The sequence below is a fragment of the Hippichthys cyanospilos genome, chromosome 13 (genome assembly GCF_059441005.1).
Source record: "Hippichthys cyanospilos isolate Australia breed blue-spotted pipefish chromosome 13, RoL_Hcya_1.0, whole genome shotgun sequence".
In the NCBI taxonomy this organism is placed as follows: domain Eukaryota; kingdom Metazoa; phylum Chordata; class Actinopteri; order Syngnathiformes; family Syngnathidae; genus Hippichthys; species Hippichthys cyanospilos.
The window spans coordinates 3,946,154-3,959,072 of record NC_142381.1 but is presented as its reverse complement, the minus strand read 5'-3'; the positions used below and the strand labels follow the sequence as shown (position 1 = coordinate 3,959,072).

Genomic DNA, 12,919 nt, shown 5'->3' with positions numbered 1-12,919 from the left:
ATTGACTTAAGTCACTGCCGTATAATTTTCCCATGTTTTTCCCATGTTTTTTTTTTTGGGCATGTAATGTATAGTTTATCGGATTTTTTTGTCGGTAATATCCTTTTATTTTGTAGAATTTGACCCGGAAGTGATTCGACTAAGGTTATTGCAGTGAATAATCATTAGCATTGCTAACAGAACCGAATTTCTGGCTAACTCTTGGAACTTGCACTTTCATAAGAAGGTTTTAGTCCAAATTTCGTCACATCATAAAGCAAATGATACATTTTGCAGTGTCCCGCTTGCCGCGTACCCTAGAATGACACGTTAAGCGCTCTGAACGTGATGACCGATTTATTTTTAGAGAGAAGGATCTGGTTGTTGTTTTTATAGCGGCGTACTTTCCAGTTCAGATTTGATTTGACAAAAATGGAGGCTCCGGTTATTGACGATATGATCGACTTCCACCGGTAAGTCTTTAAACGAGTATCGATCTCATGTAACGCTAACTGCCCTAATATTTGAAATTAGCCGTAGTGTCGATAATTACCCTTACGGTGATATCGTATGTGATCGATCGAATTCAGATCCGTTTGCAAGATCCGATTTCACGCTTGTTCAAAGGTTTGGTTAGCAAAACACGTCATGCTACTAATCGAAAATAAACAACAATTGATTGAAATAATTTGTCACCTCGTTTCCTAGTACACGTTCTCTGAGTACGATATAGGAAAAAAAACGCAAGCTTTCTGTTAATTTTAAATCTTGTGCAGTATTTTGACCTACTTTGGGTATGTTTTTCCCAGCATCATTCATGCCGTATTTTAGTAGTAATAACCATGGTGAAAATGGACATGCTGTCATCATCTGGGTGAAATTTCAGCTCCCCAGTGTCTTCAATGCTTTCCCTTTGATGTTAAGATTAAAACATTGTACAAAATACCACACAAGGGTTGAGTTTTCCTCATGGTTGTTTTTTTTATTTAAAAAATGTGATTTGATTATTTCCTATTTTATTTTTTGCGCAGGTTACCTAAAGACACACTTGTCTTCCTGCTGTTGGTGATTTATTTTCCAGTCGGAGTTTGTTTGATGTTATTAAGGATTTTCATTGGCGTGCATGTTTTCCTCGTCAGCTGTGCACTACCTGAAAGTTTTCTAAGAAGGTATGTCAATTTAAATCTACGTTTTCTATGTTGTACTTTACCATACAGCAAACTTGACTTACCTCGTTTGAAACATTGATATGTTATACATGCTCCAATTTTGAAGCAGTTTATATGGAGACAAGGTGCAAACATCGCAGGTTTATGAAAAAAAAGTGCTATTTATTTGTTTTAAATTTGCAAAACAATAATTGTTAAGATTATTGGTTGCAATTTGATAAAAAAAAAAATAATACTGCATTTCATTGAATCAATGATATTCTTTGAAACTCGCTTTAAATGATTGTCTGTTGGTTTTATTTTCTTCCCTTTATATTAGTTTAAGACTGAAATCTTCTAGAATGATGGAAGAAAATCAAAATTTTATTTTTTGGTCATATCGTCTAGCCTTACTATAGCTTATTTGTATGTAATTTGCTGTCAAGCCAAACAGACAAAATGTATGTTTCTTGTATGTATGTATCTTTTTCTGCCCTAACAGATTTATCGTGAGGGTTATGTGCTCCGTGTTGGGAATGCATGTGAGGCAGCAAAATCCTCAATCCCGGGACAAAAATACCAAACTCTACATATGCAATCATGTGACGGAGTTCGATCACAACATAATCAACCTCCTGACCCCTTGCTGCACCGTGAGTCGTTTTTTTTTTTTTTTTTTTGCACGTACCCATAAACAAACGACCCCCTTTACTTTGTTTATGCGTGAATAGTGAAAAATTGTGTTTACTAAATGTGTTTTTGTTCATTAGCCCCAGTTTGAGGGCTCCACAGGTTTCGTGTGTTGGGCCAGAGGCTTCATGGAAGTGAACCCCACGCTCGGCAGGGGGGCGATCGGAGAGTCGCTTCAGAGGTACTGCTCCACCGAAGGTGCCTTCCCATTGCTGCTTCTCCCCGAAGAAGACACCACCAATGGACGTGCCGGCCTGCTCAAGTTCAGGTCAGTGCCGTCACTTGAAGTCAAAACAACATGCATAGCCGTGGATGTCAAAACTGCTGGCAACAAAAGCAGATGCGCTTCCAAGTGATGTCCAAAAAGGGCCTGTTTTCACTTTCTGGTGTCATGTAATTAATCTTTCAATCCCAAAGACGCGTTTTTACATTTTTTCTCAAAAAAGGGCCGGACCAGGAGCAGATGGATAAAGTGTTTTGATAATTCCCCTCATAAGAGAAAAACATGTAGGATATTGAGAAAACATGTGCTTTAATTTCAATATAAAATTAACTTTACAAGCTGACACTTGGAATAAAGTGCAAGTTCTGTTGTACCATTAAAATACATTATGAAATATTTACAAAAAATGTGACAACACTCATACTATTCCGACATGTATTTTCTAACTGATATTCTCGCTTTTTCTTTGTCAGTTCATGGCCCTTTTCGCTGACAGACTCCATCCAGCCTGTGGCCTTGAGGGTAGCGAGACCTCTCATAGCCTTGGTAATATAATTTGGGGATTTTCATAGGCAAAAGCGTGCAGACATATTCATTCTGTCGACTTCTTTAAATTATGGTCTTGGTCGTTTTGTTCATTCTTTTTTTTCTTCAGAAAACATGACAAACCAAACCAAATACAGAAAAACCCATTGTTGAGAAAAGACCTCAAAGATTCATTTGAATTGGATGGCTATGTACATGAAAATCATAACTGAGTCGGCAGGTTATGAGTAAATATATTTATTAATAATTTTCGTATTAGGATCCCAAACAATATCGACGACATTTAAAGTTAACATTCAGAGATTTAAAGGAAAAGTTCGAAACACATTTATGTCACTTTTATGTGACACAGCTCAGCGAATGTCACATGACTGATAGGTGAGCACTGATTGGTCCTTACCTGAGCCTTAGGTTTAGGTGATGTCATTTCCGCAGGGTTTTTTATTTTTAACACGGTATTAATTGTACATGAAAAGTTATTAGCAAGTAGACAAAGTATTAACTATTAACTGCTGAAAAATGCTAAATAAGTGGACCATCCCTTTAAATCTCACCATGATGATATTAAATCTCATCATGCCAACTTTAAAATCTCATTTAAGACCCTGATATCCATCTTCATTTGTTTTTAAGGCAAAAAATATGACTAAGACTATTATTTTAAGAAGGTGATGATTTAGGAATGATACTTTTGTTGTTAGTCAACTCCTGTTAAATTATATTATATTTCAACAAATAGATGTTTGTTTTTTCTTGTCTGCAGAGCACACCTGAGAGCAGTTGGCTGACAGAGCTGTTATGGACATTTTTTTCGCCATTTACAGTGTATCATGTAAGGTACTAAATATTTTTGTATCATTATCTCGACTTGGTTAAATCATCAAAACATGTACGTATTTGTTTTTCTTGTAAATTGACTTCATTTGTGTAGTGCTTCTCTACTTTCTTTGTACCCGTGAATATATTCACTGACCGCTCAGTCATTGAATGTCACTCACTGGACTTTTGATTTATTTATTTGACCTATTTACCGACAGCCTTGTTAAAATGTATCTTTGACGCCAATCGTCGTCATCGGCGGTTTGTGCGCCTAATTATTATCAAGGTATCGGAACTTTTTCTTTCTTGCAATCAGGTGGTTACCACCAGTTTCGCGAGAGGATGGCGAGTCCTCGCAGGAATTTGCCAACAAAGTCCAGGAGGTAAAATAAAGCCACTTTGACGAGGATTGTGCTAACTCTGCATTGTCGCGTTTTGTTTTGTTTTGGCTAGCTATCGTGTTTGTAAGTGCATAAAAGGAATCACTTGCAGCCCTGTGGTCGCTTGCCAAATCATCTGCTACGTTTTTGGGATTTCACCCTTGCAGTTGCTGGCCTGCGAACTTGGCTTGGTCTCAACGAAGATCACTAAAGCCGACAAAGCCGAGCACATCAAAAGAAAACGACGCGCCCTTCCGCAAACGTCTACAGGTAAGCGAATCAATCAAGCGGATCTGGCAAAGTTCACCGCGACGCCTTTGCACATCGATCGATGTATTTCGCGCTTCAGGCATAAGACCCGGTTCTATTGGCCTGGGTTTCGTGATGCCGGGTTTGGGAACGGATGAGCGCAGGATAGCTCAAATGGCCCAGCAGGTGAAAGATGTCCTTCCTGACGTCCCCCTCAATGTCATCGCAAAGGACTTGGGTAGGACACAGTCCGCACACTTGACTTCCCACATCTAGCATAAATTAGCCACTAGCTAGCAGCGCTTGAGTGCTCCATACGGGCTGGCATGAGAGATTTAAAAAAAATACTTCGAGCCTGGCAAAGTTGCCGTTCCTACTGATCACTTTTTAAATCACGCTGACTCATAATGTGCTGTTTCAGCCGGAAAATTAAATTTAGAATCTCCAAGAATGATGTAAATCAAGTGTAGAACGCCATGACCTGTGTTTCCTCATCTGGCCTTTTTTTTTTTCTTAGCAAAAACCAATTGCGTTAACGTCACCATAGCGAACCTGCTGGAAAATAAGGAGGATTCTTCAACGGATGATGCTGAGTCATCACCGTTTGGGGCTTCGATGAACAGCATTTATTCTTCCAGTTCTGCTCACACTATAAAGGTACATTTTTTTTTAAACAAATTAATCTATCGGAATCTAATTCGATTTTGTCTTCTCCGCAGCCTGCTGCCAAAACGTTTGGGAAATCACCCGCTGACAGGCATTTGTCCCTACAGGAGAGGAAAGAAGCGCTGTATAGTTTTGCAAGAAGGTTTGATTTCCTTGACCTCAGCAATATTGGGCCATAAACATGCGAGAATATTAGTAAATACACAAATCACAAAAGTATGCTTCAAACTCAGTAAGATACTGATGATGCAACAAATAAAACAACAAAAAGTCAGCTGTTCATAATTAATTAGATGTGACAAAAACGTATTTACATTTCCTTGGAAAAAGTTTTTTATTTTATGAAAATGAGTACTAAAGTGATCAATGACTTTTAGTAAACGTATCACTTACTTTAATAGTGTCCACATTTGTGGACACATAGTGTCCGCAGTTGTGTACTTTATAATTCGATCATCTGAAGTAGCTCTTGGAAAAACAGCATCCAAGTATGATTAGTAGTACTAGATACCGTGAAACGGCTGAACATAAGTACATGAGTAACCACGTTAACTCCTATTAAAATGTTTTATTTTTTCCTTCCCAGACGTTACATTGAAAAATACGGATTGGATCACGAAGACAGTCTCTGAACACGCCGGGTCATGTCAGAACCCCCCAACAAGAAAGAATCGTTTGATGAATCCGTCTAGTCTGAAAGATGATTTTATACTCAATCAGCTGGTGGTGGTGATGGAAAAGCGACTTGCTCGACAGGTTCCGGAGTGTTCTCACCATATACAGTATAAGTTGGTGGAAATGGTGAATAATGCATGTGTTCAATTCTTCATGCTTGCTGATGCATAATTTTGATAACACTTTGTATTATGATCCACTGACTGTGAATCATCTATTTATTTTTATAATGTCCAGAGTCGTCAATTACAAATAAAGTTCAGTTTGACCTTGCCTTTGGTGGAATTATTTCACGATTGTTTTTATTCTTGTTTCTATTATTATGATAACATGATTGTCCTATACTTTATTTCTATATTTCTATTACTATTGTTCACAGTGGTACAATGCAGATTATTTAAATTTGAGACAACAGCCAACATTAAATTTGCTGTTATTAGTAAACGAAAAACGTGTCAATATTAATTTCGTACCGGTACAAAACTGCACAGTCAGTAGTGTATTAAATTCCTGCACATACAAATCATTTAATACCAAACGTAAATTTGATTTTATATTGTGACAGAATGCTAGTTCAGTGTTCATGTCATGTACAAATAAGTTACTTAATAGGACAGAATGATATATTTAATAACTTTTCAAATTCATGTATGTGGACAAATAATTAAATCGATAAATGCTGCAACTTGTTGCAGATCAAACGTATGTTTTTTCTACTGTGACAAAATATCCGATTGAACTCAAACGCATCTTTTGTCCAAACCGGAAATTGCGTAGTTTCCGTTCCTTTCCCAAGCATTGTGATTGACAAGCTAGCAAGTTAGCAATGTCGGGAATTGAGGATATTGCCAACGATTCTGTGAGATTTAGAGACGATAACGAGTTTGACGTAGAGGCAGGAGACCACGTGGACGACGACTTCGGCATTCATCGATATATATTTTACAGGTAATGTTCGATTTCACAAACGGACTTGTGTCGATCTAGCTAGCTCCCTATTTAAACCATTGAGTCTACTTTTCAGTGAATGCAAAGACATGCCACGATGTTTTTGTTTTGATTTTTTTCAGACCAGTCACCGAGCATTCTTGCTCGCAAATTTAGTATTTTGTGTCATTACGGTCAATTCCTTATTTTTTTTAAATTTGTGCCACTGGCATCATGTACATGTCCAAGCCCCATCTATATTTTTCTTTATGTCAAATGTCAAAGTTCGTGTTGTGCTTTTCAGAGACAGGAAAGAGTGGGCTGACTTGGAGCCTGTTCCTCAAGATGATGGTCCCAATCCTGTTGTCAAGATTGCTTATTCAGAAAAGTGTAAGTTTGCTGCAAATGGCTCTCCCAGTAGCTCACTTTTGTTTTTTGTTTTTGGCGAATCAAGCCAATTTAAAATTATAGTCCACTATTTTTTAATCATTTACAGTAGTAAAAAGTTACTGAAAAAAAACATACTTTTCCCACTTAATTTTGCCTGCAAATGACATCGCATATGCACCAGGCTCAAGCAACAACCAATCACCTGTTTGTATTTCACACGCTGAGTAGTGATTGGTTGTTACCTGAGCCTTCAGTACATGTCATTTCTAGTCGACGAGAATTGACAAAATCTGTTTTTTAAAAGAACTGTTCATGAACAATAATTTAGTTATCATATAAATTATAGGCACAATAATGAAATGGATTCACTGCCAGCCCAGTTAGAATAGAACATAAAAGAACAGACTAGATATTGCCAATTTATAGCAGGTATACAAAAAACTTGAGTGCTGTTCTGATTGGTGCATATTAATTAAATATTATAAAATAAAAAGGAGTGAAATTGTTTTCAGTGTTTGTCAGGCTTTTTTTAGCCCTTTAATGTTGCTCAGAAGCTTTTATGATCATCAATGGCTGTTAATAAGTTACTTTTTTTTTTTACTGCTGAAAAAGGCTAAATAAGTACATTATCCCTTTTAATATCTCACAGACAACTCAAATGTAAAACACAGTTTGGATATGACTACTTTATTAAATAAAAAAACAATTCAAACCTTTTCTATTGGTGTCTAACATTTTCAACTATTTGTTTTTTCTCAACAGTCTCTGATGTCTTCGATTATTTCCGCGCACTGCTGAAGAATGACGAAAAGAGTGAACGCGCCTTCGCCTTGACAGCAGATGCTATTGAACTGAATGCTGCAAATTACACAGTGTGGTGAGATTGCCGCGATTGTGTTCTATTAAAAAAAAACAATGCACTAGATGTGTATTAAATATATATATATTGAAATCCTCGGATTTAAATAACTTTGTTTTTGGCTCCATATTTGGCTCCATTGTTTTCTAAAGAGTTTTGCATTCATTTTTGTGGGAACATTCAGGCACTACAGGCGAGTGTTACTCCAAGCGTTGTCAAAGGACCTGAGAGAAGAAATGAGGTACATAACAGCCATCATTGAAGACCAACCTAAAAACTACCAAGTCTGGTGAGTGCATGTCAAGTTTTATGGACCTAAGCAAGTTTGATAACATATTGCTTTCTCCAAGGGAGAGAAATATAGTAGTTGTAATACGATTTTGTTATAATAGTGGCATTATTTTCCCATGTCTTCCAGGCATCATAGACGTATAGTGGTGGAGTGGTTGAATGATCCCTCAGAGGAGCTGGAGTTCATTGCCGACATCCTCAGCCAAGATGCAAAGAACTATCATGCCTGGCAGCACAGACAGTGGGTCATCCAGGTTGGTGGTGCCAGGGATAAGGAAAATGAAGCCTCATGAAGCAATTTGGATGTCTTTGAATCGCAAAAATGTTTTCTCCTTCGCCAAACTATCAGGAGTACAAATTGTGGGACAAGGAGCTGGAGTTTGTGGAGAACCTCCTGGATGAAGATGTGAGGAATAACTCCGCCTGGAACCAGAGGCATTTCGTTATTTCGCACACCACGGGCTTCTCGGATCAAGCCGTACTTGAGAGAGAGATGGAGTAAGCGGGACGCTTTTGGGCTCACGTGTTTGCTATTGACTGAAATGCCAACAATCGTCCAGCTGATTTGAAGTTTCTCTTATTTCACGTAAGATACTGTCTGACCCAGATCAGAAAGGCGCCCCACAATGAAAGCGTATGGAACTATTTGAAAGGGTAAGACATTCTGATATGGTTACTGTTGCTACTGATCACTTTGGACTGTGTCAGTTGTATTATTTGGTCTGTTTATAATCGTTAAATATATATAAAAATATTACCCTCATGCAGTATGCTTCAAGACAGAGGATTGTCTTCGCAACCCGGCCTGCTGGACAAAGTCCTGGAGCTAAAGGAGACACATTGTTCCCCTTACCTTCTGGCCTTTCTCTTTGACTGTTACGAAGACGCTTTGGAGAACGGCGCTCAACAAGGAAAGTCGGAGCAAGACCGAGCAGAAACTTTAAAACGAGCACTCGAAGTAAGTGATTCCGCAGTCTTGGGATTACTTTGCAAAAAGATGGAATTTCCTTTTGTTTAAAGGAGTTCAGTGGTCAGAGGGCAACCTAGGAAAAGCGGCGTAAAAGTTTAAAAACAAACATCACACATTTGGGTTTCGATGTCGTTTAGAGGGAAGGTTTTGTCTGTTCATTGTTTTTCCTCTTTGAAGATTTGTAACCACCTAGCCGAGGAGAAGGATACCATCCGGAAGGAATATTGGCTGTTTCTGGGACGTTCTTTGAAGAACAAATACGGATCGAGTGAGCCGGTGGACGTCGAGCTTCCGTCACCGCCGACTGAGCTGCAGGACATGAACTAAAATCCGCAAGTCTCATGCCACTCCCACACGTCTTTTTATTTTTTATTTTTTTCTTACTGTTCTTCGCTAATATAAATAACTTCTACAGACTGTCATGGAGAGAAAACAATTACAAATATGAATGAGACAAATTATTTTCATCAGCCCTTTAAAGGCTGGGTGATAATCAGACGTGGGACACTTAACATGTTTTTGCTGGTCTGACATTTGTCAGAGCCCCGCCCCCTTGCCGTCATCCTCAGTCCGTCAATTTTTCAAGCCAGACGAAATTGCAATCGTCAGTCCATCGGTGTATTTTTGCCCAACCTTCCGCCACTACTGGAAGGCGACATTTGACTTCTGGTCCGTCATTCATCAGGCGCAATTAAATATAATATCCACTGGATGGCATTATCATGCTTTACATGACATTTATAACCGCCTGCCCTACAACTATACAAGACAGTTTCCTTAAAGGGCCAATGTGTAAGATTTAGACAGTTTTTCATTAAAAATGGATAAATTAAATGATTATAAATTGCAAAAACTTGCAAATAAATGTGTTTTTAACGACCAACAGTATGTTTCAAATATAATCGTTGGTCTGGTTATCATTAAATTACATTACATGGGGGACGGCACTGATTCGGAGGCTGCCATGACTGTTTTAGCTACGGGCAACGGTAAACGCAGCACTTCCTGCTGTCCGTAATGAAAAACGGTCTAAATCTTACACATTGTCCGTTTAACGTTTGTCTAAATGTGTCTAAATTTCATTTGTCACGTACACTACAAGTAAAACACTTTGTCCTGCTTGTTGTGCTCCTGCGGCAAAAAAACAACCCTCGCTAACACACGCATTAGAACTCAGCAACAAACTGGCACACCGGGGGATCATAAATCCATCGCCATAGTTTGGTCCAGCTGTTAGCTTCATTACGAGGTGCGCTCCCCGCTGCTCTCCAAGCAAATAGCAAACAGACGGCGTGCTAGCTAGCGCTAGAACAGCACCCCTGCTTCTTGGCCTTTTTTCTACAGCATTTGCGGAAAATTAACACGCGGTATATGCTGACAGGCCTGCAATATTTTCCTCAAACAGGAGTACTACTGTTTCGTTCTTAAAAGTATTTGCTGGAAAAAAAGGCAGCCAGAAATGAAAGCATCCGTGTTGGCAAAATGCTTACAGTGCTCCCTGCTGGTTGAATGTTGTAAGGGCGCTGCGGAATCGAAACGCTCCACAAATAAATCTCACTCCAACAGCTAATCAGAAACAAAATGGGTTTCTTTTCTTTTCTAATTAAGAGCAAATTAATTGGAACATGAATGGTCTTATTTCTGAATGGTGATATATTGACTCCTATGTCTTCATTTTTAGTTTTACAAACATTTTATCATTAGAGACACAATTTTCAGCAAGTATGCATACCTTACACAACTCATACTATCCCAAAGATGTGTTTCTACGTCTTTACAGTCCAGACATTCTATACCTGCCTTTCCATACAAATAAAGAAAAAAAAATAAAGGGCCTGGTATCCATTGTCTTAGCCTCTTGAAAGATACTTAAAAATACGTCTTTGGGATTGAATGAGTGAAATGCCAAAATTGTAAAGACGTTTTATAATCCAGCTCATTTTGAAATCCTCAATTTCTCCATTTCAGAAGTTAGCTCATTTTCAAATCCTCCGTTGTTAAAACGGCAAATTTAATCAAATTATTTTGTTCGATTGCCGGGCCCTAATTAAGATTGTGATGTAACTAGTCATTGAATAATTAAATTATTCGGCCGGTATCGATTTTTTTTCTGCTTTGTTCCGACTCAAAGTAATCATTTAATGAGTCTGGCCTTTTCTTGTTGTCAATAAGTGACTCACTGCTGGGGAATGAACTTCGCGCGCTCTACTAGTGCTGTCAACAAATTACAAAAAATTAGATTAATTCAGATTTGTAATGAACTGATCAGATCGACCTCTTTTTAATGTCACCTACAAATTCCTGAGGATTACCGTTTTTCTTATTTGTTCGGCAGATCTCAAGATTGCTCCACAACAAGAACAAAAAGTGGCTTTCGTCATTTATTTTCTTTAACGCATGCGGTTGTAGCCTATTTGAGACGAGTCCCAAGTGCTACCTGCAACCTTTAGTTTCAACAATCGGGAAGAACGCTGGTGCATTATCTTGTCAATCGGCGAATAATTAGAAAGTAACAAAATAATACGTCCCTGTTCAAAGGCGGGATGTTCTCGAGTTTAGTCCATGGCTCGCTACATTATTGTCTTCGGTGCTATTGTCAGATGTGGCTGGATGCTTTGCATTGATGTGGTAAGCTAAACTTTAGCTGAAATATGTGCATGTATAAAATATCACCATTTGCTGAGGGGCTGGTCAAAAGTTGATGTTGATTATGTAAAGTAGCGGCACACTTTGTTGCCCCAAAGGTCAACAAAGGTCAACAAATGAAGGTCCCTGACTAGTTCCTGAAGGCAAATTCCAGAGTCAACAGATTTTAAAGCATCCTTGGCACAGAAACAAAAAAAAACCAGACATGTTCATTAATGTACACCTTCTGATAAAATAAATACTATAATACTGTAACGCATGATTTTTTTCCCTCAAAAAATAAAGGCCAAAACTTTGACTGTCATAAAATGTTAAAGATAAGATTTATTTATTTTTATCGTGCGAGGATGATTGATCCGCCAGCTACATAAACCGGGTTTTAACACAAATGTTGCCGCTAACAGCGGTTCGTGTTAGCCGAGGTTGATATGACATTCAAAAAAAGAAGCAAGCAGACTGAACCAATGTCCGAGTAACTTTACCCGCAACAAATATAATGTATAACTTACAGATATGAACACAAGGAAATCTGAAGATGAGATTTATTCCGTTTTGCTCTAGTTTTGACATCAGGAATTTGATCCTAAAATCAAGGGTGCATCCTATACACAGGCGCCTCCTATATTTGGAGAATTACGGTAATAATGAATTGATTAATTTCGTTCTAGACAATTACACTTTTTTCCTTGTCCGCAAAGTGTAGCTAACGTAACCCGGATGCTCAGAAACGACCTTGATCGAAGTTCACCCGAAGGTTGTAAAGCGTCGCTAACGGCGCTAGCGACGTTCCTCGTCACGGCCCGTCGGAGCTTTGTGACCCGCGCAGGACGACGGTCCGCCTCACCGGTGTGAAGGGACCTCAAACTACTTTACAAGACATACGCTATGCTGTACCCATCCAATTTATCGCATGATCGAATATAGTCGTTTTACTGAAGTTAAAATAATCGCTCTGCGCCGTTCTTGTACTGAAGCTTTTTTTCAGAGCCCTGTAAGCCAAGTTTATTTGAAGAGTTCTTAATTATGCTTACACGGAAAAACAAAGTCCAGAAATCTGGTTTTTAAACATTGAAATATTTTTTTTAATCCGCCTACAGAAATCTGCAATACGTTGCAACATCACTTCAAAGACTCCCTTCAAGATGCATGTCGTTCTGTCACTGTATGAAAACAGTTCCCAATAAAATGAAATGATATTCTCCCGTCACAAAGACATTCCTTTACTTTTTTGGGGGGTTGTGGGGGCTTTTTATCCATTAATCCCACCAAAACACATTTTTACATTTATTTTTTCTGTCCACTCAATCAGAGGTGTCCAAACTCCGGCCTGGGGACCATCAGCCAACCACAAAAAAAAAAAAAAATAGAGTAAGGTGTTTAATAAAAATAACCATGTTTAGTAAGTTGTTTGGAAAAAAAAAGACCAGAAGGTTTTTTTTTTTCGCCCAAAAAAAAACAACA

The 12,919-nt window shown here is 38.4% G+C and overlaps 2 protein-coding genes across 2 annotated transcripts; both read left to right on the top strand.

The window, feature by feature from the left end:
• The first annotated feature begins 126 nt into the window (after positions 1 to 126).
• Positions 127 to 5,648, top strand: aup1 (AUP1 lipid droplet regulating VLDL assembly factor). Its single transcript, XM_088430798.1, has 12 exons — positions 127 to 452; positions 1,011 to 1,148; positions 1,630 to 1,780; positions 1,898 to 2,085; positions 2,514 to 2,586; positions 3,350 to 3,423; positions 3,722 to 3,788; positions 3,953 to 4,055; positions 4,135 to 4,272; positions 4,552 to 4,691; positions 4,754 to 4,842; positions 5,287 to 5,648. Exons 1-12 carry the CDS (start codon positions 412 to 414, stop codon positions 5,330 to 5,332), a joined length of 1,248 nt encoding a protein of 415 aa, XP_088286924.1. The 5' UTR covers positions 127 to 411; the 3' UTR covers positions 5,333 to 5,648.
• Positions 5,649 to 6,152: 504 nt separating this feature from the next.
• Positions 6,153 to 12,669, top strand: fnta (farnesyltransferase, CAAX box, subunit alpha). Its single transcript, XM_088430810.1, has 9 exons — positions 6,153 to 6,323; positions 6,607 to 6,692; positions 7,455 to 7,569; positions 7,736 to 7,840; positions 7,970 to 8,096; positions 8,192 to 8,340; positions 8,434 to 8,496; positions 8,611 to 8,800; positions 8,990 to 12,669. The coding sequence occupies exons 1-9, from the start codon at positions 6,202 to 6,204 to the stop codon at positions 9,137 to 9,139; spliced, it is 1,107 nt and encodes a 368-aa protein (XP_088286936.1). The 5' UTR covers positions 6,153 to 6,201; the 3' UTR covers positions 9,140 to 12,669.
• Positions 12,670 to 12,919: the final 250 nt, after the last annotated feature.

What these genes read in the sequence shown, in the direction of transcription:
- aup1 (XM_088430798.1), top strand. Translation starts at nt 412, where the DNA reads ATGGAGGCTCCGGTTATTGACGATATGATCGACTTCCACCG. An exon ending in TTGCCAACAAAGTCCAGGAG is followed by an intron (nt 3,789 to 3,952) that starts GTAAAATAAAGC and finishes TCACCCTTGCAG; the next exon opens with TTGCTGGCCTGCGAACTTGG. An exon ending in CTGTATAGTTTTGCAAGAAG is followed by an intron (nt 4,843 to 5,286) that starts GTTTGATTTCCT and finishes TTTCCTTCCCAG; the next exon opens with ACGTTACATTGAAAAATACG.
- fnta (XM_088430810.1), top strand. Translation starts at nt 6,202, where the DNA reads ATGTCGGGAATTGAGGATATTGCCAACGATTCTGTGAGATTTAGAGAC. An exon ending in ACAGACAGTGGGTCATCCAG is followed by an intron (nt 8,097 to 8,191) that starts GTTGGTGGTGCC and finishes CCAAACTATCAG; the next exon opens with GAGTACAAATTGTGGGACAA. An exon ending in CTTTAAAACGAGCACTCGAA is followed by an intron (nt 8,801 to 8,989) that starts GTAAGTGATTCC and finishes TCCTCTTTGAAG; the next exon opens with ATTTGTAACCACCTAGCCGA.